At 33.0% G+C, this 26,818-nt stretch overlaps 1 protein-coding gene across 15 annotated transcripts in view; it reads left to right on the top strand.

Annotated features, from left to right (window-relative positions):
* Positions 1-26,818, top strand: part of LOC119070005 (neurobeachin) — a 152,066-nt gene that overhangs the window by 69,763 nt on the left and 55,485 nt on the right. For all 15 annotated transcript variants that reach the window (XM_037174271.1, XM_037174270.1, XM_037174268.1 and 12 more), the window contains one exon: positions 10,323-10,427. In XM_037174271.1, coding sequence (XP_037030166.1) covers positions 10,323-10,427 — 105 coding nt within the window. The remainder of the gene's footprint in view (positions 1-10,322; positions 10,428-26,818) is intronic.

The raw sequence follows: 26,818 nt of genomic DNA, 5'->3' as shown, positions 1-26,818 counted from the left end.
TTTTCTATTTTCTCAATACAGAAAATATTTCTTTTAACTGAAAACAGAATTTTCGATTTCCTTGATTACAATCGGACCAGATGAAAAAATTATTCGCTTCTGCAAAAAATTACATAAATTTTTTATTTAAAATTATGTAGAATTTACGACACTGTTTACGGAGGGTAATAATCTCCATTTTACACAACGACCAAATTATTTCAATTCCTCTTCCTTATAATATATTTTTCCCCGTGACTGTAATAACAAAAAAAATACCTAAAATGCCCGTTAATATTTTATACTTTAAGTAATGTTCTAGAACAAAAACTCCAACCGTCTTACTCTTGTCTTACACTAAATAAAGCAGCGCAGGAAAAAAAATCAATGTCCTGTCCATATTTTATGAATAAAAAAAACCTCCTCTCTTCGTCTTATCGACATCATAAAATCTTAAAAATATAACTCCAGAGATTCATGCTACAAATCACTTTTTTTTTTTCCTTCAACGTCTATTAAAACATAAAATAAACAAAATACCCAGCTATACGGCGAGATCTTAAAGAATAAAGGTAAATAAAAAGCATTGTAAATGGTTGAAAGTAGGAAAAACTCTAGTTACGCTCGCTGTTTATGTTTTCCTTTTAGTCAATGCTCCCTTTCGGTTGTATATGACGACACACATTCAGAGGGAGCATCAAGCATAACACGATACTTGATGGAAATCGTTTAGGTAAACACTTTTTCATAGCATTGAATCGATCAAAACAAACTGATAAGAATGGAATCACTTCGAGCGAACTCTCTGCAAAGGCTTAGAAATATGAATCACCCGAGCTGTTACAATAAAGTGTTTACAATAACACTCATTGAAGGTGTACAAAGCGGAGAAATTAAAAATGGAACGTTCATTGAAATAGGAATTCGTGGGTTCAGCAAACTTTTTAAAAGGAAAGATGTAGTTATTTGCTAGACCAATCGTACGTTCAATTTGAACGTTGTTTGATTTTCGTCGATATACCTAAAAAATGAAGGTTTCAAGCCCATCAACGCTTACGCTTACCCTTTCAAATCGTCAGTTTTCTGTACAAAATAGTAGAGTCTATCTGGTGAAGATATAATTACGCACCGGAAGAATTAATGTGGCCAGTTACCTGTAACCGTGGCTCAGATTGAACTGTAATCAAAATTTCTCTTGTATTTTGGACGTGAAATTTTGGTTGCAAATATATTCATTCGAGTAAACATTAAATCATCATCCTATCTAATCGACAGAACAAATTTTTCGTCGTTCATTCGTTGTTTCGAAAGTTAAAAAATTCAACGTGCTGTTCATTAAAAAAAAAACAATAAAATCGAGTGTCTTAATGCATTTTTAGCCGCATTACCACACTTCAGCACAATTTACCGAAGACTCATCATAAAATCATCAGCATCATCGTCATGAAAATAACACTCGTGGAGAGCTTATGCAATTTGAAATGTTGTGAAGTATTCGAGCATGTTCAAAATAAATTCAATTTTTGTTTTATATATATCATTTGCTAGACGGACGAGAAATCTTATTTTCCATGCATGACTGTGCTTTGAAACCATATACATATTCAGAGGAAATTCCTATGATCCCGCATTATCAAATAAAGACAATCGCAAAAAAAGAGAGGAGAAATGTAACCGTATTGCAGCCATATCACAAGAAGATGGGTTTTTATTTAGGATAAAGCTCTAAATGTATTATGCATTATCGGCGCCTGATTTACAGTATTTTGTTGCCGTTTTATTGAGTCGTTTTTTTTACTTTAGATAACCACGAGGGAGCAGCGATTTTATTACATTTTCTTTTTTTGGGCTGGTGCTGTGTGCCATTGTATTGTTCGGTATTCAAACTTTGTGAATTTTTCGGGTGGAAATTCTGTGTAACACGAGAAAGAAGTAAAACAAATTAATCCAAAAGAGAAATACGATTGACCAAAGTGAGTTATACGTAAAGCCCTTACCAGGGTTTCCTAATCTTATGAAGTACTTTATAGACGTTGCAAAAAGCGATGCGAAGTCCCATATTTTTGAATCGGTGTTAGGGGGGAAAATGAACATTTGATGGCGGAAAATATATAAAGATATTTATTGTAATCAATATGTAAACGGACCTTTTGTTGTGTCTATATTTCCTAATTTCACATGTTTCTTCGATTTTGCTTTTTCTCTTGAATGTTCAGCAATAAGATCAGTTCAGTGGTATTCGATTGTTTATCATCGTGTCAAAACTATAAGCCAAGTAGTCCCCTATCCAGCAAAAAAACGTAATAGGCTCAATAGGAACTTTGGTTTTTAAGTACAAAATGAGGCTGGAGTAAAAAGAACATTCTGATAGCCTCATTGGTACTCATGGGTAATACCACTATAATAGTGAATGACTGTTTGAGAAACAAATGAAATAACCAGAATTCAAACTGCATCGATAAACTCAAAGGAATCTTTGATAAAACTTTTGAGTGGAATACCAAGTGTCCTACCAATTCGAAAATAGACTTTCCTTTTGAGAAACATGCTGAAATTCCATACTCTTCCATACATAAAACTAAGTTTATTCGGTTTTATTTGGGTCATCAATTATATTATTGTTTCGTTTCAAATCTCAGGACAATCTTTTTTCTCGTTACACAAAAAATAAAAATAAAAAATGTTCAATCAGAACAGTAATGTAAAAAAACCAAAGTCTGCTCGTAAAACTATTCCAACCGAAAATATTTTAAAATTTTAAACCCGAAAACACTACAAAACTGCAATCTTTTCCTGTTTTCCTTAATGTAGAAAATTCAGTTGAATTGTGTGCATTATAATACATGTATTTCATATTGTATACGAAACGATGAAGCCCATGGAATGACCGGTTTAAATTATTTAAGTATGCCATATACATTCTGTACAACTGCAACAACTTAAACTCGTTTTCTAGCACAGTTAAAAGTTTTTCTTGAAAAGACGGGGAGTATTCACAACTGATATCGCTTCTGGACTTTATTCTCATCCCCATTCAATGGTGAAAACTTGGCTATAAATGCATAGATAGATAGATTTTAAAGAAGATCTTACCTAAAATTATATATAAAGTGTAAAGGTATATCCTCTACATGAAAGAATATACTAGTGCACTGTATTATATCATGGAAAGTAGCAAATGCATGAATGTACACTTAACATAACCGCACACACATCGTGTGTTACTATAGAAATAAAGCCTCAGTTTATCTCTGTAAAAAAGAGAAGAAGAAAAAGCATTTAATATATGGGAAGTATGGTCACATAGAATAAATCCGTGCAACGTATTTAACGGAAGCTCGCATAAAATTATAAAGTCAGTAAGTGTATCCGAGCATATTGTTTATCGAAACGAAATGCAAAATTATATCGCGTAAAGAATGATTCACACACAACATTGGTTATGAATTGTTGTTCTCGAAATATTCGTGTTGCGCTCGCGGTTCAACAGGAACTAGGAAAGAGGGATGTAAATGGGTTTTCAAAGTTTAATGTTTATTGGGTTGGAAGAAAATATGGTAGTGATGGTGGTGGTGGTGGTTTTATCTTCGCTTTTCTTCTTTCTTTCTTTTTATTAATGGCTGTGTTTCAGATGAAAACATACACACAGCTCTACAATGTGTTGTAGATGAAAGTAAGATGTTCTTTTCATCGCATTGCTACATCGTTGTTACAAAATTGATTTGTTTTTCCAAAATATATTTTTACATGTAAATGATAAATTCATGTCTGTCATCCGGTAAAATAATTGGATATGCTGAACAAATCGGTTAGCTTTTGGCTGTGGTTTGAGAAAAACTTCGGTTGAAAAAAAAGCCGGTTGGATGTTTTAATGTTCACACCATATGCATGAGAAATATTTCGGTCGAGTAATTCGTAGACATTTCACAATTGTCAGATTAGTACGGATTAGAATATGTAACAGCAACAACGGTGTTAAAGAGTATAAGCATTTCCGAAATCTAATTAGACTATCCTGAATTGTATAAAATATTCAGAACACTTCCGAAGTTTATTAGTCGACTTAAAAATTAGATTTTATATTCACATCTGTGATCCATGATTCAATGGAAAAGTTACAGTATCTAGCTTGTGTTCAATTACGCCGTTTCAACTATTTTGAAAAATTTATATTTCTCAACGAATTTTTAATTGTGGTAGATGTGAAGCAATATAATTTATGGGCTTAATGAAATATCGAATTCCGAATCAGTGACGTTACTGTAGCCTGAAACTCAGCAATTTTGTAAACATAAAAAGGTCATACAAACGAAAGTTCTACCTAATATAGTTAGTTGTCCATAAAATTCATAAGTCTTGACAGCGTCAAGTTGACTTCCATTTAAACTTCTCTTTATATTATCCCACATTAAAATTGCTTAAAGCAATTGAGTTGAAAGTCCCATCCGAAGTTAGTTTTAAAATACAGCTACATACCACTGTAATTAGCTATATTAGCTATAATTTTGTATTTTACAGCTAAATGTAGGTGTAAAAATGGGATAAATGGAACTCATCCAACACATAGTCCTCCTGACAGCAGCAAATTTTCATTTTTACCGAAATATTTCATTTTTATTGAAATCCAATATGATGGGGACTGTCAGCCTAACTGATATGAGAAGTGATAGCAGCCCAGGACCTGCTTTAAGGAAATTAAATTCGTAAAATTCCTAAATTCTCCATCAATTTCTGCTGGTACATTGAATTGCCTCCGTTATTTTTACGATATTTCTCATGTTTACCTAGGCGAATTACTGTGTCTAGGAAATTATAAGAAATCTGGGAAATTGCATCCCTTAGAATAGGCCCTGGTACTGTCGCTTTAATGTGTTAATTTCTTTCAATCATGAACATCGATTAAAATTTACTCGATGTAGAAGCAAAGAGCACTCATTGTACTGCTGAGAAGCCCAACTAACTCCATAACCGATTTTCATTTTTTTTTTCGCTGGTAGGTGTGGTCAATATTTTTTGGTTGCAAAGCCTAATATTTGACAAACTTTTCACAAAGTTTCATAGATGTTTAACAAATGTTTCACAAAAATTGTGTAAACTTTTGTGAAACTTTGTCAAATATTAGGCCCTATTTGGTTGCATACTTATCAAACAAGAATGATCAAAATCGGTTGCATTTTCACTCTGTATGAGGATTTTAAATATTTCAAAGCTCTCCACCGCAGATTTATCTACTTTCCACGTTCGTTTTTCTGTGGATTTAGAAAATGTTAAAATTTAATATTTTTTAACGAAAAATTGAAATTTTATGCTAAAAAACAACACACTTTGTTGACCTTACCTCACTTTTTTTTCTCAGAATAGCCAACATTTTTTTCCCGAATTGATCAATTATCAATAACAAATATTTACGCTTTTCTCTCTAATAAACATCGAACATTTTCCTCCTTATAGCTTAATACTTCCAACTGTTTATCGTCGACTTATCCACACAGAAAAAAATGTTCCTAAGAAAACACACAATTATTTGGTGAATTGAATGGAGGGTAAAAATGAGAAAAATATTTATTTTTTCCCGACGATTTTTACAACGATTCAATCTACTTTCTTTTACGATATTTTTTTAAGCTTTTTTACCCAAAATATAAAGAGAATATTGCAAATTAAATGTATTTCTAATTTAAAATGAGACAAATTTTCTCGGAACACATTTAAGAAATGCTATCGATGGGGAAAAAATGTAATTTTACGTAGCTTTACATTTTTTGTCGAAAATAGATTTCGATCAATATATAATAAGATGGTAAGCAGGATATTTGTCACGCTGCTGTCACCTCCTCTCGTTCGCATGACATCTTTTTTTTTATTATTATTGATAAATCTTCGTTTACTAAAAAGAAATTGTTGGTTTGTCGAGAAAAAAAAATTACATTCCACTATGCTAATTCGACCACCAACGTTCTATACCATTATTTTCGAATAAAAAAAATGAAAATTGATGACTAGACACTTGACAATCGGAACGGAACTTGTGATGGTTGGACATATAAATCTATCAAGTTGACATGTATACAATAGCATGGAATCATCGAAGCAAGAGGACTATCAAATATTTACTGCTGGACACATACGCTACAGGAACATTTATATTTATTTATGATCATTCACTTTCTCTCCCTAAACATACTTTATACACACCCGAACTCAAATAAACCCTTCACAAACAAAACAAGCAATTTGTGGGTCGACTTCTCACTATTATCCGTTCTGGACCATCACTCATCGGCCATGTACCACCGTATATTATATGGACATATATATATTTATGTATGCATGTATGTACATTGGTATAAATAACCAAATAAACATACGAAAGTCTCAAGTGGTGGAAATAGACAAATATGTATGCACAAAAACAGCTTTCAACCCATTTATATCGTTTAAGTCAAAGTCCAGTTGGTTGACAGGCCAATAAATCGTACAAAACTGTCACTCCCACATCAAATATAATACAAATAATATGGGTGTGAGGACAAGCTAAACTATTTGCTTTTTTGTTTTTATAAACTTTTTTTTCTCACTCTCTCTCTCTCTCATTTCTTTTTTTCCCTTGATTTGGCAGATGTAATGGGTGTAACTTTCACAAACAGACTTATACTTCAAATGTCTCCTTTGCGAATTACATAATGTTACAATATTTTCTACAGAAGAAAAATAATAAATAAAATAAAATCGTTCCAGAAAAATGTCAAATAAATTAACTTTAAGCCCGGATACATATAATATAATATATACCGACACTCATAGCACACTCCACCACTCTACGAAAAGGTGGAGCACACCCCTCTTTAAAAAAGTCTTCGTCATCATAATTTATAAAATTAAATTCATTTTGTTGACCGAACAAATAAAATTTGATGCTTTCACGGAGAGAGAGTATTTTTTTGCGCATAGCAGCTCAATGCTTTACGAATGCTTAATAGTGGATGCGAGCATTACAATTTTCGTTTTAATGTTTACCAATTTGTCTTTTTTTCGGTGTTGATTTTCGTATTTATTAGTGTTATTTTTGCGCATTTAATAATTGTATAAAATGTGATATTTTAAGCGGATGTCATAATGGTAAACATGAAAAATGAATGAGTTTGCCGAGAGCAGTTCTGTATAGCTCGCTATAATTTATACTTGAATGTGTCTTAATGTGGATTAATTTGTGGGTTGGTTGGTGGCTGTAGTTTATGTCATTTCTTTGATATTTAGTGGATAATTTATATGGTAAAATAATTTATGGTCTTTTATGAATTTCAAAATATCATTTTAATGTAAGCAATAAATGGATGTTTTCGCACAGAATGTTTTCATGCTTACAGCGGGATTCATTTTCACATTTAATTTGAAAAATGATTGCAGTATAGAATGGAAAGTGTCTACAGTTACTTGAATTAAATATTAACAAGATCACCGACATGATATCGTTGTGGTTGTTACGATGCTATCAAGTTATTAATTCTATCACATAATCATAGCCAAGACTATAGTCGGATAAAATCGAATGTATAGAAACCACAACGCCCTCGTTTTGTGGTGAGACGAAAATTAATATACAGAGTAGGTGTAAACAACAACAACACCTACGGCCTTTAACTAAATTTAGGTATTATTAGTAGAGAACCTTTTCAACTAACATGTAACATCGATCTGAACCCGACCGATTGGCAAGAAAATCAAAAATAAAAGCAAATCCTACGTGCACATTGTCAACGTGTGTCATTTATTTCGTTCGTGAATTTACGTGAATAAATTGAAGTTCTGTTCACCATTAGGTGTGAAATTTGTAAAAAAAGTGACCAATGGCGTGAGTCTTCATACAGTAATTTTTAGGGATTGATGGCGTTAAATGATGTCATATTTCTTCAGCTTTCTGTCGGCGGTTTGTCGATGAAAACCCTATTCACCATTGCCGTAGAACGCCGTCAGAAAAGTCATTCATGTCGAGCCTATTAGCGCAAAAATTCGATGAACTGAACAGTGACTAGAGAAGCCTTCCTAAAATAGATCGAGGAAAAAACGGTACGACCTGATTCGACGCGACCGACGTCTTCTGTTTTTAACTTCGATTTTCTTTGTTGCATTTCTTAGTATATCTTAGTTCCTTGACCCCTTATTAAAAATCCAGGGAGCCGAAATCTGACTAGCCGCAATCTGACTAGCCGCAATCTGACTAGCCGCAATCTGACTAGCCGCAATCTGACTAGCCGCAATCTGACTAGCCGCAATTGTGAGCACTGTGATATGATGACAAGTTTCACTGCCTCGTCTTATTCTATGAATGTGAATAACATTTCGGGCGATTAATCGTAAATTGGCCCATTCAATACTCTAACGGCAGTGTATAGTGTATACTGCACGTATCCTTCCATACATGACTATTTGCCGTAAGTTTTTACAGTCAATTGTTAAAATATTTCGCCCGTTTCGAAAATGAAATTGCGAACATTTGGAACCACTGAACAAGCGGCTACCTGTTTCTAAATTGTCTTATGTTCGCGAATGAATAGACAATTTTCGTTCTGTTTCCAAGGACTAATGAAATACGCACTTTCTGAACGTGTGCGTGATCTTCTAAAAATAGCAATTTGTATTTCCACTCCTGACCCTGGCAACAGCATTTCTGTTTACGAATATTCCATACCAAATGCCATGAAAATAATCACTTTAACCATATATATACCGGTAATTTTGTCTTATATTACTACTACTTTTTTCCGTTAATATATCCAATTTATCTTTCGGACTGACAGATTTTCCTTGTTTTCATGAATAATAAAACAAAATAAGAAAAACAAATTTTATCATTTTGAGCCAGAAAAATGATACTGCCATCCATTATAAAAGGAACGAATCGGTACGTACAACAAAAAAAAAAACAAAATGTTTACTTAAGACTTCAATGTAGTACCATATTATATATGGACTTATCCATTCGAATATAAAAGATTTCGGAATGAAAAATAAAGAAAAATGAAGAGAATAACAACGTTCGGCAGGGTAGGATAAGGTTAGATGGAAATAGATGTGAAATTTGTGAATATGTAATTGTTGTTTTAGCAAAACCGATTTGCCGAAACATTTGTCGATATCAAGACAAATAACGAATCTGTCATGGATGGTTTAATTTCTCAAGATTATGGAGTTGAATCACATGATCTTAATAAATCTTGCAACAGGTTCGAGGGGCAAGCCACTCAAAAGAGTTGCATGCTAAAAAAGGCATCGGAGTTCGGAGTTGCAGGTGAAAAAGGGGTGCACGGAAAGGAAATAAATTCTTACGATTTTCAAGCGATTACCTGAACAATCGTTCACATAACTTCAAATAGTGAACAGGCCACTTTAACATAATTGTTCATCAAATCAACGAACTTCATGCAAAAGTTCTTAGAGTGACAGTTGTGAAATACAGTACACGCACGGGGCTTTGAAAACTGACACATTTTCTGTTTTGTGATTTACTGGCTTTTTGTGAGTTTTGCATGAATTTTTATATAGAGAAATCAATAATTCAAGTAAAACATAGAAACTGAAAATTCAAAATTTCAAAATTCCGTCCATATGAAAACATTTTCCAACATTTTTACACTGCCCAAATTTGTTACTCTAGTTACTAGTTACTAGTTAATCATGTTTAAAGTGTGTGGTCAAATGCTTGTTTTAATTTACCCTTTTATTGGTAGAAAGTTTATCCCTAGATCCTTCTCCATAGCTTATCGATCTTCTCAGAAATATTGGTATCGGTAGTTTATTATTTCTTTATCGGTAAAGTTAAATTTTTTCCCAATTCGCAAAAAAAAGATTTATCTATTGAAGGCTGAAAATATTCAGCATCAACCTAGTTAGCAAATGCAGTCGATTTACCCTGCCTTAAATAACCAATATATGTAAGTATTTGCGCACGCATTTGACAGAATCCTACTACGATCATGTGTAGTAGAGAGTTACGAGTCAAGTGGTTTGCCCCTCGAACAGGTGTAACCTGTTTTAATTTAGGGAAAAAAATCTGGAAAAATGTAATAACAATCTCTCCCAATAAACGGGAATTGTAAAATTTATTGTATTGCTACAGTGTCCCGGATATATTTCTGCATAAGATGCATTTTAAATAATAATTACTATGAAATGTACTTCTGACGATGAAGTCAAGATGGTGGTTGAGAAATAGACTGGATTTCTCAATAGCTTTGAAAGACTTTGTTACGGTCGATGTACCTCACGATAAACTAATAGACATGAAGTGCCACTTTACCGGTAAACTATTTGAATTAATTCAATTTTCCTTTTGTTCTTTTCAGCTGGTTGGTGGCGAATTTGATATGGAATTAAATTTTGTCATCCAAGATGCACAGAATATTAAGCACATGTTAGAACTGTTGGACCATTGCCCACCGAATTTACAGGTAAGTGAATTGGAGTTTTTATTTCAGTACCGTTCGATTTGCAATATTTTATCATGCGCATACACATGGGAATTGGTTGGATTTTTCTCTCTCAAAATAGTAGATATTGTGTACAATACAGTTTCGTACGATATTATTATACAAGCACCAGAAATTTGTCTCCTAATAGATCTTAATGAAACAAAAGAAAATGCCATTCTGATAAAACAAAAAGCACTTTAGAAAACGACAAATATCCAACACCCTTGAAGTATCCACTTATACCCCCATGGAACATTTCCAAAACAACAGAATGTCTTATACATTAAACTTGTTGTGGAAGAATGTCTTTATACACGCTGTTCTCTACATAGATGTTCTGTATGATGAAATTGTTTGTATATTTATATATAAGTGTGTCGTGTGTCTGTGTATGTTGTGTCTTCGTAATGTCTTGAGATGTAGTGATACACTGATAAAGTTAATGTGTCGAAGGAAATTGAATCGGAAATAAAATTACTCAAAGACAGATGATCAAAGGTTCAATTTCGCACTGTTCCATTACTTCGTTTTCCGTTTTCTTTTTTTTTTCTTTTTCTTCTCGCTCTCAAATTAAATAGAATTTTAAAAAAAATCTTAATTTAATAGACTCGTGTCAAGATTTGAAGAATCTCAACCATTGATTGGGTATTGCAGCAGTCTTCTTTCACCATCAGTGGTATTGAAAAAATGTAAAGTAATCTAATAGGAATTCTTCGCCTCGCCTTCCACTTTATGAGATTAGCGGTAAAGATATGTAGATAGACAGGTGACAAAGTGAACGAGCGGTTTGTATTCAAGCGCTTAAGGCAACCAGATTGTAAAAGAAATAATATCGCTACCAAACAATTAGGAAATTCCACTTTTCCGTTTACCAGACGATTTTCTTTATTTCAAAAGTGGCTAAGAGGATTTTGAAATTTTAATGGTTCAATATTGTTCTGTTTAACAGCGACATTTAATCATGAAGTCTGTTACTTCTTAAACTAGTTTGTGATGTCAGATCTTCTCCTCGTATTTTTAACACACTTGCTATAAAGACAACACTCAGAGTTCATCGCTTATACTGTTGTCGACTTTATCGACAATTTCACACTTTATCAGTTTTTCAACGATCCCGTATGCCTAAGAACGACGAGCTCAATGCTAAAAACTGTAGTCTATAGAAAAATAAGAGGTGAACATATGGCAACCCTACCAGTAATGAACTGTTTCCGGATATAAATAAAACATCTCGAAGCTTGAGTAAAACATAATTTATATTCGATCGAAATCTCCGTCTAACTTTTCTGTATATGTATTGTCGTTCTAACATTTTTTTCTTTGGAACGCGTTGGTTGAAAAATGTTCATTCGGGCGGTGGCTGTCACCACTCTCAAGCGAAAAGGACAACGAATTTTTTGTGTTATAAATTTTCATTAGTTTTTCGATGTCACATGCAGCAAAACTATTCATCGCCTGTTTCCCGTCGTCATAAACTTTTTGGTGAAAGTTATTTGGACGTTTTCAAAAGAAATCTCGTAAACTGTTCATCCCAAAGAAAATTATAATTTCCGTTCAGTATTTTTCTCGTTCTTTGCACTGTTATTCCATCTTCGACGGTTTCTTAACAAAATCAATAAGAGAAATATGAAAATTTGCTCAGTTATTGCGAACTTTACCGAAAATGTTGACCGAATGTTGTAGTAAATCGGACAGAAAGTATTACAAATTGCAGTGGATATTTCGGATCGACTAGATACCAACTCTTTTGCTGCGACTAAAAGTTTTCCATATTTTATTTACAACAGTTCAATTTTGAAATAAGTTTTTTTTTCGAATAAATTGCAAAATTATATTGATAACAGACACTCCATTTTTTTCTATGGCTGCAATTAAAATTAATGCGAGTTCCGAAACGTGGTAAATTTTAATAATAATTCCGTTATTAAATATTCGCATTCATATCTCGTTTTTCTACAAATTCTATCATTTTTTATTTGTTAAAAAAATAAATATGGAAATTTTGCTGCGAATTTAATTTGAACACATTTAATTGGTTACATACATTTCATTCAGTTTTAAATTTTAATACACAGTTTCATTGTGCATACGTATACGTATATTCCCCACATCTCGTTTTGAAATAATAAAGACACGAAAATCACGCTGAACTGAAAAAGCTTTCAAATGTTTTATAGAATTAAAATAGTTTTTTTTTTTGTTGAAAATAATTCGTCACTTTTAATTAAATGAAAATATCAATTAATTATTTGAAGTTGGGCGAAGTAGGGTAATGTCCAATGGCCGGGCACATTCAACTGGCAATCGGTTACTAGCTCAACATTATTTTTCAATTGATCAACCTAGCAAAAAAGAATTATTTTTACATGCTGCATGTTTCAAGCATGTAAAATCCATTACATAATTCGGGATAAAAATGAGAAGCCTTGTTTTCATGTGTTATTGACCTCGGCTTCGCCTCGAATCAACGAATCAACCTTGATGTGTAAGTGACTATTGAATGTTTTACACAACATTTACTATCTTAAAATGTTTTCTTTTTAGAAACGTAGTGTTACACTACTGGTTCACTCACCCTTTTTTTCTAAAATAGTTTTTCATAGCGGATTGAATTAATTTTTAAAGTTCATTATAATTGAAATATTAACAAAATGTTGTTATACCTATAGTTATGCTAAAGACAAAATCTATTTATTTATTCAAAGCGAAAAAAAAGACTGCTCGCATACGGCGCAGTCAATAAAAAAACGATCTTTTCAATCAACAAATATTACAATAAATAAAAATCATCCGCTCTACTACTTCCTAAAGTTCCAAGAATACATGCCGCATTGCCTCTTTGTATAGCAATAGAAATTTTCTGCAACAGATAATCTTTGGAACGTGGCTCCCCTGATGCTCTCTTCATCAACGATCCCAACTTGTCAATAAATTTCCTTGTTTCTGGACCCATGCAACCTAATGATTCAAAGGCAAGGGGGGTAAATAAATAGTTTTCTTTAAGACGTATATAATGATTATGCTTAAATCTCTCCGCTTTATCTGCAATAGACCCTGCTTTCTTAGAGGATTCACTGATGTATGAAGGAGCCAAAGTATCACGTATTGTTACATCCCATAAAAGTGATTTTCCATGACTCCACGGAACTACTGTCATACCATCAGGTCTTTTACCGTCGTCTCTAGAAATACCAGGTGGTTGCAAAATATTGGGAAATCCTGCAGTGGAAAATGCATGACCAAAAACATTATTGACAGAATCGTGTTTAGCAATAATCCCTATCTTTAATTTGCACGATAAACCATGCAAACCGTCCTTCTTAACCGCAGTAATTATAATTTGTTTGAAACAAAAAATTTCAGACAATTCATGGTTTTTCGTATTATGTTGATTCTACAAAAAAAAATCATTGTCGAAGATAGAGGTGGGTGGAAAATTACATGAAAAACACTCTAATGATAGTATAAGCCAGGTAAGCTCTAATGTCTGCTCGGGGGACGGAGGACATATATATTTCATAAACGCACTCATTTTTATATTCATTGTTGTGATATTAATTGTATTATAGAAAGAAGAAGAAGAAAGAAGATATTAATTGTGAGTGCGTTTAAGATTAATGGGCTCATCGGCCATACCTTTTCTCTAGTTTCATTGCATTATAAGAGTTTTCTGCATCACTGCATCACTGCGGAAGGTATCGAAAAAATTAATGGTACTAATGTTGGGTCATTGATTGTTGTCAGGTGAATAACAACCCTCAGTGTCTTATACAATCGCGAAGATTGGCGATACTGCCCCAATGAAAAAATGGTTTTATATAAGACCTGACAGCTACTGAGTGCGTTTTATTTAGCGGAAGTCTCTGTATACGTAACACACGTACTTATTGTGACAAAAAATTATTTAACGTACAAGTGTGAAGGAAACGGATAGAATAGATGGACGTTTTGCCAACACTCACACGTTATATATTTTGTACAACCCTCAAGTACTGGATACGTTTCATTCAGCGAATTTAATCATAGTTGATTCTCAACCATATGAAATTTTGTATTTTGTTTTCGCAATAAATTCAAATACTGAAATTTTACGATTTTATGACAAAAAGATAGCCAAAACGAGTTTGAAACGACCTTGGAGTTAAGACTTGATTAATGAGCAGATATTTTGTGTGAGCTGATCTAGATATGTACGAAAAATTACGAAATCGCATAATAAGTGGAGGATCAACTGTGATTAAATCATGAAAGTTGTCTCTGTGAAAACAATGCTTACATTGCAATAGTTTGTCACAACTAACGACATGGATTACAAAGATAACGAATGAACCAGATTAGTAAAATACCATCGAAGAGTTTAGGAAAACTGAACATGAGAAGCAAGGATTTTTTCGGCTAAGCTGATTGGGTTTACCGCCATTAGTTTTAGTATCAACATGACGAAAGAGGCGTAAGTCATTGATGCATCTGATTACCTCGATGGGGAGGACTCCGTACACTCTGTTATATCTCGTAAGACGTCTGTACATTTATGAACGTCCCCTTACTAAGCAAAGGATCCTTGAAATTCACACATTGTTACGAAAACAAATAAAAATCCCGTATAATTTACTGTGTAATGAAGATATAAATATAATGACTGACTAACACCAATCCTTTCAATCCTGTCTCACCCCAATTCCGATGCAATAAAATTTAATTATTTTTTACTTACCACTTCACGTTGAAGTTTCAATGTTTTTATAGCAACTCTGCACGTAGTCTATTCATTCATTTCTACGGTTTGAAACGAAATCTAGACAATATTATTATATGGAACGAAACAATAAATTCGAGTTTTAGCTTTGATGTGAAATTGCCATTATCTCGATTTTGTACAGCTCCAGTCGTCGCAAGTGCTTTAATGATAACATTTTCATTCTTTGAATATTATTTCAACAGATTTTCCTGCGATGACGGGGCAATGAAAATACAAGTGAAACGAACAAAATTTTCATTCATTCGGGCAGCGTTCGCTACATACGAATAACAAATCCTTCGCCTAACATTCCCGAAAAAAGCCCATCATTTTCGTTTGTTTATACATTTCCCATTTGCATGTTTTATCCACCCAAAAAGTTTTATGTCGCTTTAGAATACTCCAATATACAACAACAACAACATCCCAAAAAACACAAATTCTTTGGGTGGAATATTGGGAGTGTTGTACTAGTTGTATTTTATAACACAAAAGAAAAATTATATCGCATGGCTCCAGACTCTTCACACTTTCCTTTCGACTTTATTTCAAATTATTTTTTTGTGAGTGTTTTGTGTCCTGAATCCCCAGTCTAAGTACATTATTTGTAGATTCACAAAGCACATCGTACATTTTCTTTCTTTTTCGGAATTTGGGGCATATTAAATAGAGACCATCTAAGTTACATGTCTACGCCCGTATACGTCTAATCTTTTATCCCAATAGAATGAGAAAATACACTTTTAAAGGTCTCGGTTTTTTTTCTCTTATTTATGGGAAAACGTTTTTCGGCAACACAGCACATCGTAAAGTAGATATCAAACGCATGGTATTAGATGTGTGTATGTCTCCTCTTTCGTCAAATATTTATGAATACAACATCCTCAGCAATATACATAAAATGATAGATGGATGGGATGTTGTTTATAAACGAGGGGTATAAATTTGCTGATCAATAATGTAAAGACAAATGAATTTAAATGGATATAACGATTCTATTCTAAGGAATACTTAAAGAGGTGGTAAAACAACTATATCCCAAATCTTTGATTTATATTCGAGGGGGTTAAATATATAATTTCTACGATCATTTTGGTAGCATTAAGATTGAGAGTATTCCTTTGTGTAATTAGGGCGGTTTGCCATGACTTATTTTGATTGCGTTCCGTTTATTATTGGGGATAGTTTCATTTTCAAAGACATCTCGCCTCTGATGTATGATAAGATATGCAGGACATCTACAGAACAAATATTGCGCCTGTTACAATGGTATGCTACTTCATATATGAATTCGTTTCAAATGTAAAATATACTCACCAAGGGATATCCCCGTAAGACATCAATCGGAACAATAAAAATAATTTCCACAAAAGACGTTTAAATTTCAATTCATGAACTATCATGAGGATCATTCGGTTTGAGTTTTACCTTTAACAGAAAAAGGCTATTCCCAAGAAATCAGTAAACTTTTCGTAACTGTGGCTTTCATCCGTCAAAAAAGAAAGAATAAAAAAGTTTCCAAAACGGTTTCACAAAGATATTTTATGTGTCAATGTAATTCCATCGAGTGGATTTGACGTAACGGTTTTCTGTTTTTTCATTCACCGAATATAAAGTTATCTTGACGTGAGACCTTTCTTTTTTCATTTATCATCCTCTTCTCAAAAACCGAAAGAATATTTCCATTTTTGCCACAAAAATGTTCAAAGAAAACTTTTCACATGCCTCTGACGCAAATATACCCAGAACTATACAACATAATTTGAGGAATGCCATATTTTGGTAACCGACATACTTCCCCAAAGGAGTAACCCGCACGAATTATATTTTACTGTGCAAGCTACCCATTGAGTTCTTTTTTATCTTCTGTTTAACCCATAACATGTGGTACGGCATTTTAAGTGAAAGATTTTTTTTGTTTTTTATGCTTTTTACTGAATATTTTCCCATATAAATTACCATGATATTTGTGGGTGATATTTTGCTGTCGATTCTTGTGTAGCAAATGTTGTTGTGTTGTTTCTCCAAAAAAAAGGTAATAAAATTGTTTCGTTCAACACGACAATAATTAACACAGACTCTTGGATCAGAACAATCCTCCCTTTCGCGAATCTGTTTAAAAAAAAATATGCTCTGTTTTCGAACTGTGGGAACGCATGCTGTTGTGCAACTGCAACTCATTTCGGAATGTGAAAAATGTTCAAAAATCCATTTATGCATAAAACGCTTAAGTCAAACAAATCCAATACGAGACGAACGGTTATACTTTTTGTCCTCTTCCAGACGTTGATAATTTGTTTATATAATTGAAGTCTAACGGAACAGATTTGACGTAATGCAAAACGACTACGACAGTTTCAATTTAGCAACATCAATATTGGAAAATGCATCCTAGCTACAAGAATTATCCATTTCTAACTTAAAATATGAATTCGATTTGCCAATTCCATGTCATCAATTCAAAGTTGTTTTGCTACTTTGCTAATTATTATTCGTAAAACGTTAGACAACTCATTCCCATATATTAGGCTTTGACGTTGTGTTCCGCTTTTCTGTCACTGCCTGCGCTGCAAGAATACTTTGTACAATTTCTGCTAAATGATTCGTGAAACTTATGGCACAGTGTGCCACACAAAATCGTTGTGAAATTTCTTTGGAGCGTCTTTAATTTGCACTGTACACAAATTCAGAGAATCCCGTTACACAGTTTCGCCGTATCGTTTCATCATCATCTCTGTAAAAATCTACAAAAAAATAATGTAAAACAACATCGCAATCTAATTTACTAAACAATTAAATAAACTAAGTGCACACATCAAGAAGTTTACTGTCGTCCAGTTCCAGTTTAAAAAAAACTGCAACAAAAGCTATATCAACGGGATTTGAAAATTAAACTTTATGTACGCTATACCATGAACGTAGAATAAACATAAATATAGACCATTACCCTACCACCTATCTCCGAGTCCCCCGGTAACTATAAATTTTTGAAATTTTTTGTGTTATTACATTTCTGCTGTACCGTCTGACTTGTGATAATAGAAATTGTAGGTAAAGTTGCCGAGCTTATTACCAGTGGGGATTGTATAGAGTTTATTGTTGAATACTCAAATATTTTTAGCGAAGTGCATAATACCACAGCTATGTGTGCAAATCGAGCCACATTGGTAGAGTGAGCGATATATAATTGGATGTGTTCGGCAATATTTATATATATATATATATATATATATATATAGATGTATGCATCAAAGCTGTACAAAGCTTGGAAACCATATAAACTGCATCGTAGTGCAGTTTCTGTGTATTTCTATCTTGTTACTCATTCCACAATTCCCTTCAATGCTAGGCGTTAGATCTAAGTGTATACTCTAACAACATATGAAAATGTAGCAAATATTCAAAATCCATGTGTATTTCTCACGAAAGGTAGTAATTTTAACAACTTCGTCATTGCGAATATCGAACATAACATCACATACATTCGCTCCTATGGAACACCATTTATGCAATCGATATTTGTATGTGCTTCGTTCATAATTTCAATATTTTATTACATTATTTAAATAGGTGGGTTCTCCTACACCGAAAACTTCTGCATATTAAATATTCGATACGTTTCTATTTATGCAGACGAAATATATAAAAGACGAAGTTGGTTTATCTCGGTAAAAGTTACAAAATGTTCGGGAAAATTTTGTTGAACTTTTAAAATAATATTTCAGAAATTTCAGTATATAAGTGACCATGTCAATATTAGTTATAGCAACGATTCGAATGGAAATTAACCTCAATAAAACTCATTCATATCCAAAATTTGAAATTAATTGGTAAAACCAGCTGCAGCAGTTCCGTTACCATATATTTATTAACGAAAAAAGTCATTGCTCCTCGTCGACTCCCACTTACCACTTCGACACACACAAAATTTCGAGACACTATCTTACCAAAAAAAACCTCATTATTCCAACGAGTCCTCCAACGGATAAGTTCGCTTCATGTCATTTAAAGAGTTTTCCGAAGAAAATAAAACTTTTACTGTCAAAAATAATAAAAGAAAAATCTTTATGATAAAACTGACGTCGTATACGTATATATGTAACGAGATTGAATTATACTTTCTCTTGCCTAATCTGTGATTGTCGTCTTCGGATTGTTGAACGGAAAAATATTATTACAGTCTAGCAGTAGCGAATACTTCAATGAAGTAAAATTTCTGAAAGGTTAACACATTACGGATGAGTGATTTTCTTTAGATCAATGTGAAATGAAAAGCCTTGCTTCGCTGCCACATTTCCAATTCATGTTTAGAACGAATGATGACCATGCGTGGGAATTTACAGGCTATAAGTTGAAGGGAATAGGCATTTAAACCGTAATTGAGTTATCACAATACATTATTGTACAGATGAAGTAGATTTTTGTTCTGCTATGTACAAATATTTTATTGTTCGTACGCAAAAGTGATGAAATTGGATGGATAAATTATTTTATGTAGCAAAAATGGACATTTCGACTATTTCATTTCTTAGGAGTTGTCCATTCATTTTTTGCAGCTTGAGTGCTAAATGGTATCAGAAGAAATAACAACAGTTTAACCATCAACCTTTCGCGTAGTCATCGTCCACAAAAAAAATCTTTCGAAGAAAATTTGAGAAAATCAAGGAATTATTTTCCATGTTCTCTCTCTCTCTCTTTCTCTCGTTAGAATGCCTTTGTGTACGAAAACTTTCATTGGATATTGACGTCATCGTGCTAATTTCGCGTTCATTACTTTCGTATCTTCCGATAAAAAAACCCTTTAATTATTGTGATATAAAAGTTGCATTTATCATTGCATGAACATTTTTCATCAATAGTGTGCTGTTACGAGTTGTTAGGTTGGTCTTAGTTATTACGATAGGCTAAGTTGCATTGAAAATCAGTAAACCCACGAAAAAAGTAATTCTGATGAAATGACGAAATGATTAGCGACGAGTGTTTAATTTAGTTTAAAGGGATGCTCGACCTTTTTTCCAAATAAAAAAAATCCAGAAAATCGTAGCAAAAATTGGAATTATATTAAAACATGTGGCCCACACACACTAAAGTTACCCATTCACAGCAATGCTATTTAAAAAAAAGTAATCAAATATTCCGTCTGCTAACCAATATCAAAATCATTTTGCTTTTACAATATGGCATTTGATGAGACGAACACCAATATTAACCACATCTTTTCAACAAATATCAAAGGCATATCAACACTAAATGAAAAAAATTGTTATTAAATTGGCAAATAAATGTCGAGTGTACGCAAACAGAATTTGGAATCGAGTAAATTTTCCGACCGAAGCTTATAACACGATATTGGCAACAAATCTAGAAAGAGTTTTTTTCTCCACACACACAAAGTATGTATGGAGTATGGAGTAACTACTATTTATGTGAATTCGCACACGTAACATCGAATTGAGAAAATAGACCTTCTTCAATTCACACACACATAATTTGCAAAAAAAAAAATGAAAAAAAGAAACATGGAACATGGTAAATACGTTTAGAATTTTATTTGGAATTCTATCGTGCGTATGATGATGAGTGCCATCGATTTGGTAAATTTAATTTTAAAATATGTGTTTGATGGAAATTTATCATCACTATGGCACCAAATGCTTTTCGAAATGGTTATTTCATAAAAGAGAGAGAGAGAGAGAGAGAGAGAGAGAGAGAGAGAGAGGGAAAAAACGTAAAATTTGTCAAACACTCTTTCATTCCATTTTAAATTGGTTTTTATCCGAATGGGTAGTTGTTGTGAAAAATTGTTTGAGGATCAGAAAATTGGAAAGAGTCTTCCACGCAAATTGAAATGAGATTTTGTGTTTTTATGTTTCACATTTTTTTCAGTGTGTGAATCGTGTGAAAAAAGAATTTGATTAAATTCACTGCGATTACCGTAATCACTTAACTCTACAGGAGCAGATATTAAATACCCACCATTTTTCCACCCTCTTGCACATCGATGAATCGAAATGAATGCGATACAAACGATAAATACAAACGATATTAAGGTTTTTCTTTGGCTTTACTTTGCATTTTCTAGCCTAAACCAGCGCGATATTTAAATTTTCACAAAAATGGCTAAACATCTGCTATCGATAGCGACGAGTAAGCGATGTGCGCTGATTAATGTTGTCTTAAATAAGAGAATGTTTTATAAACCAGTTAAGCTCGAGATTTTGTGTCAAACACTATGCGGTACTTTAAACAGAAGAAGGAGTAGATTTAATGGATAGATATAGCAAAACGTCTGCTATTTATAAGAGTTTATGTAAACTTTCAAATTGACCTACTTTCTTCGTTGATGGACGATGATTTTAGGATTTGTCTCACGTCGTAGGGGCTTACGAATCCTTTTTTTTGGAATCCAAGCTTCATAGTTAAATTTTTTAAAGTTTCAAAGCCATGAAGAAAGTAGTTTGTAAGTTTCACCAGCATTACTATTCATTCCAACACCGAAAACGGGAATGTGAAAATCTCCCAATACACAGCACTACACAAGTCATTATTTGATGCATCCCAAGTCACGTTTCGTTAGTCAAAAGACCGAAACTAACCAGGACTTTACTTCTACAAGCTAAAACCGCAATGAATATGTTTTTTAGAATAAAAGCTCAATGTTCGTAAAAACGAAAGCTGCTATACCAGATCTAACACGGTCGATTTATTCTTTCACGTCATTAATGCGTCTCGCTTGTTTGCTACAAGAAACTATTAGTTCACTGCCTAATCTCGGTATATATGGCTGTAATTGAATAAAGAAAGGCATTGGTTAGTGTTTATAAAATACAATTTCATTTGAAATTGACAAAATATTTTGGCAGTGGTGTAATTAAATTCATGTCAGGGTAATCAATAAAAGCGGCCACTACAGAAAAGAAAAATCAACATCAATTGTCTATGTGTCGTCGGTGTCGTACAATCGTATTAAGTTGGGCGCCCTCGGCTTTGAACTGTTATTTTCGAATTATTTCGAATCGAATTCGAACAATGATTTTCTTTATGTGTGCAGAAGTTCTGTTAGTAAAAATAATTTTTTTCGATTTCTCTAACTTTGTCCGATTTGCCTACGGCGGCATATAGGGGCGACCACTGCCGAAATAATCCTATTATGTTGCTCAAATGTTCGCAAAATAAAATGTCACCAGTAGACAATGTTTATGAAGGGATGGAGGGTAGAAGAATAGAGAAAAATATAAAAAATAAAATATTTATAAGCGATAATAAGCAAAATATCAATAAAGATAAAACGTCTAGACGAAAAAATTAATATCGTCTGAATGAGTTTTCTCGGTTTAATGAAACAATAATGATGGTACAATGGATGAGGTTGCTTCACTGCACGGAGTAAGTAAATCATTTTTGTGAGTCGGTGTGTACATGTATAAAAACGGAAAACTTTTTACGTTGAACCCAGTCATTCAGAAGTAATGTGCGTTGGCTATTCTCTTTTTTCTTACAAAAGACACTCGTTATACAGTTACTACTCCACAGATAAAAACACTAGAATCAGAAGATGGCGACAAATTCTAAGAGAAAGAGTAAATAAATTGTTGGTAGCACTAACTGATTCAAATAATAATAAGACAGGGAAACAATGTTCTTCTGTCAGGAAATGAATAGTAGACTACGTACTTGCTTAGAAATATGTTCTTTTAACTAGTGGGAGCCCAGTAGCCCGAGTTGAAATCAAGCAGTTCAGCAGGTTATAGTAGAGAGCTGTTTCTTTCAATAAATGAAGCATTTTGAAGGGGTTTTAAAGTTCAGTTTTTCAATATTGAGCATATTATTATAGTGACGAAAATATGTTCCAGGTATTTATATCAGCAGGGTACTGGCTCCGCAGACTGCTCTAGAGCCATTCATATTCCCTTAGCAATCTGCGTAACATCCTTGTATAAGACCTTGACCACTCCATTTTTTCCAATGTATAATAAAAGTAAAATCCAAAAACCACCAATAAAACTAGTGAAACAAGAACAAATTCCTTCATCTTGATTCTTACTTATCTTATTTTATCTTAACATGTCTGTGCCACACATGTCTGTTGAAAGTACATTGTAACATACAGGTACTTTCAACAGACATGTGTGGCACAGACAACAGGGTGACTATTTGCTTGTAAGTTTGATTCACCTACGAGGAAGGTAAACATTTTTAGTGACAAATAAATACACACTAAAGGTAGCAAGACGACTGTTTCATCGATTGTTAGGAACCGTTCATAAATTACGTGACGTAAGAGGTGGCGAGGACACTTGCGTGATAGTTTATTTTCGAAATTATCATTGAATGTCATAGGAGGAAATCATTGTTCTTGTATTATAGGTGTTTTATGAACGATCCCTTAACTGTTCGAAAGCGGATAGAATTTATATTAGTGACTTTGCTATTCGTCTCAGAGGATGAGTAGAACTTATACCATGTTGTTAGTTAAGACTCTTGTTTATCCATCACCATAACCAACCATAACTATATACGACAAACTCATTATAAAGTCTGTATCAAAGTTTTGTTCATGTTCTGCCATTAATCAGTAGACTGATTTTACTCGTAAATCCATGCTATTAACATTTTGCTTAATAATGATGGAAGAAACTCCAACAAGCTTATAAAATTCACGTTATAATGTAATCGCTAAAGAGAATCCATTTGTTGAATATACATATGTTTTCCATTTTAAAAATAATATTAACGCAATTTCGTGTCGTATATTATTCTTGAAATTTGTCGAAAATTGCACAATATCAACTTTCTCTTGTATAGCGAAAGAAACAAAACGAAACCCTAAAAAAATCCTGAAAGACAAACAAATGTACGAAATCATACTACCAGATTTTTCAAATTTGTTTTCACCAAACAAATGAAATAAATTATTTTCATTTTGTTTTTGTGTTGTATTCCACCGAGTAAAACATTGCTTAGACGGATAAAACAGACAGTATATCTACTACCAACCCAATACTGCATGTAAAGTGAACTTTTTTTTTCTGCTTCCTTGTTGAAGAAAAGGAGCTTAAGCAAAACAAATAATAAAAAAAAATTCTCCTTATCTCACTGACACTGGCTGTATGTATACGAAAAAGCTTTTTAAATGGCAGAATAAAACAAAATTCGCTCAGTAAAGTCAGTCGTGCCCACCCACCCGCACCAACTAAAATTTATATTCCTTACATTATGTCATAGGGGTACATTCATAGCGTACGCACACAAAAAATCTTTCAAATTAAATTTCTCTTGTTTAGCATTTCAATTTTCCCTCAACTAAATTATCATTTTCTTTGTTTATACTCTCCTACCTATGTCTATATAAATTGTTCCCAGAAATTATGTTTTTCCCTGCTCACACAAGAAGGGATATAATATATAATAATTCATCCGGTTCAGATAATAAATTCCTTTCGATATGAACCGGTTTGTTTGAACGGATTAAGTGTACTTTATTCCAATATAAAATCCATATTTCCAAAGTTATATGAATTTATGTTTATGTTATGATGAATAGAAAAGAACGTTCGAATTTACAACGTTAAAAAAACGAACTGAAATTGAAAATCAGGAGAAATCGATGATTCGGAATAAAAAAAAATATGCAAATATGGGTTGTGTACATAATAAATATAAATACTTTCCTGATTGTCAGATTTTTTCTTTATTTGGAAATTTGTTTTCCTAGTTAGAGCGATATGGTTGACCTAAATAACTGAACATCATTTTGAGTACATTTTCCGTATAAATAAACTCTACGGCAGTGCCGTCTCAAGGGTTATCGGGGCTTTTTTTAAACTCATTGGTTTTCTTTACCCTTTATAGACGGCTAAGGTATCAAGATATAAAATTTACTAAATCTACTACTTCGTTTGTCTAAAGTATCGCGTGGAGCTCGCGACGCTCTATAATTTTAGTACGTTCTCTCATTAAAATAGACATATGTCCAGACTGCCCCTTCAGATACATCCGCACTGTCTGTGGATATAAAAGGGGAAAAATGATACAGCAAAATATATTCAGTTTTTGGTACAAAATTAAGTTGTATTCCATAGCAAGTTTTACGTATTATTTTCGATGGTTTCGAATAAAATGAACAGTAATTTTAATCAAAAGCGCAAAAAAGGATTTTTTTTGGTGCAATCAAAAATTTTCAGAAAGGAATCAAACTGAAAATATGAATTTATTTATATTCAAGCATATTAGTCCATCGTAGCGTTCGAATGCAAACTCAATCCAATTCGGTATATTCATTCCACTCTCGCTATATTGCACATAACTGGAAGTGCAGTACAGCATTCTAATAATCTGCAGTAATTTGCTATTTTCATTTGGATACCGTAAGTGTTCAACGACCATTCATCCTATGAACTGACAAACCGCATGATGATGTTGATATTCTGACTTGAATCATGTATCATTACTAAGACGGCGTCCCGATGCAGCTGTTCTCTGCATTCACGACATTTCGACTGGCAAAATCGATTGCCAGTTCCCTCGTGACAGGATTGTTTTGAAGGATGTCACTAAAATACATCGGAATGGCTGAACACGTTTGATATTAATTAACCTCGCTTGTGCAACATCTCTTCTGACACGCAACTGCAGAAAAAGACGTTCAGAATCTCGAATGGCTAGCGTAATGGTACCATTTTAACATGGCTCAGTGTAGACGTAAATACGTTTTAACGCTTACCTTATTATCCACTACCATTAATTTATACGGTTAATTTGCTATTTATAAACGAGTAAAGTCAGTTTCAAGTTTCGGATAAATTTTGTTTTATTTTCAACAATAATCAAATTTGCCCAATTGCTTGCTCTTGTAAATGTAAACTTTAAAATTCCGTTTTGAACATGTAAAATAGCACACCTCGCTATTTAACTCCGTTCCCGAAGCAAAAACATCAATTAAAACCATTAAAATGCTAATAAAGTGCTAAACGAGTCTCACATCTTATCTAACTGCTTTGTCGAACTTCTTTTTTTTTAGAACTTTCGACATTTTGGGTTCGTTCATTATTTTCTATTTTAAATTTAATTTCTATTTTGTAATTGCTGATAAGCGGAAAATTTTCATATTTTTTTTTCTTCTTGTTCGACTGCCTGCCCTATTCTATATTCTGTACAAATGTTGTGAGAGGTATAGCTGAATTCTATCGTATTAGGAAAATAAATTCTCATTCATATTCAAATAAACTGGAAAAACTTAATTATTTTGTATTAAAAAAGTTTTCCCGTACTTTTTTTTTCGATCCACCGAAAAACATTTTCGGGTTTTGGTTTTATTTCGGGAGAATCTTTTGTTTAATGGAATTTCTAACGGAACTTTTCTGTACGAGTTGTGGAAATTTATGGAAATTATTTATATTTATATGTTTCGCATTTCGGCTAGATATGGATTGTACAGAAAAACATTTTCAGATAAATAACACATTGATCTGGTTGTTTGTTGGGCCAACTTTTAATCAATTCCGTTTCAACAGACAACATTAAATTAAAAACATTTTTTACGAGTTCAAAAGATCGTAGCTGGAAATTTTGTGTTTTATAATAACCACAAAATTTACAACAAAAGGCTAAAAATGAATATGAAAATTAAATT

Source organism: Bradysia coprophila, assembly GCF_014529535.1.
Source record: "Bradysia coprophila strain Holo2 chromosome X unlocalized genomic scaffold, BU_Bcop_v1 contig_44, whole genome shotgun sequence".
Classification (NCBI taxonomy): Eukaryota; Metazoa; Arthropoda; class Insecta; order Diptera; family Sciaridae; genus Bradysia; species Bradysia coprophila.
This window is presented reverse-complemented; position numbering and strand designations above follow the sequence as displayed.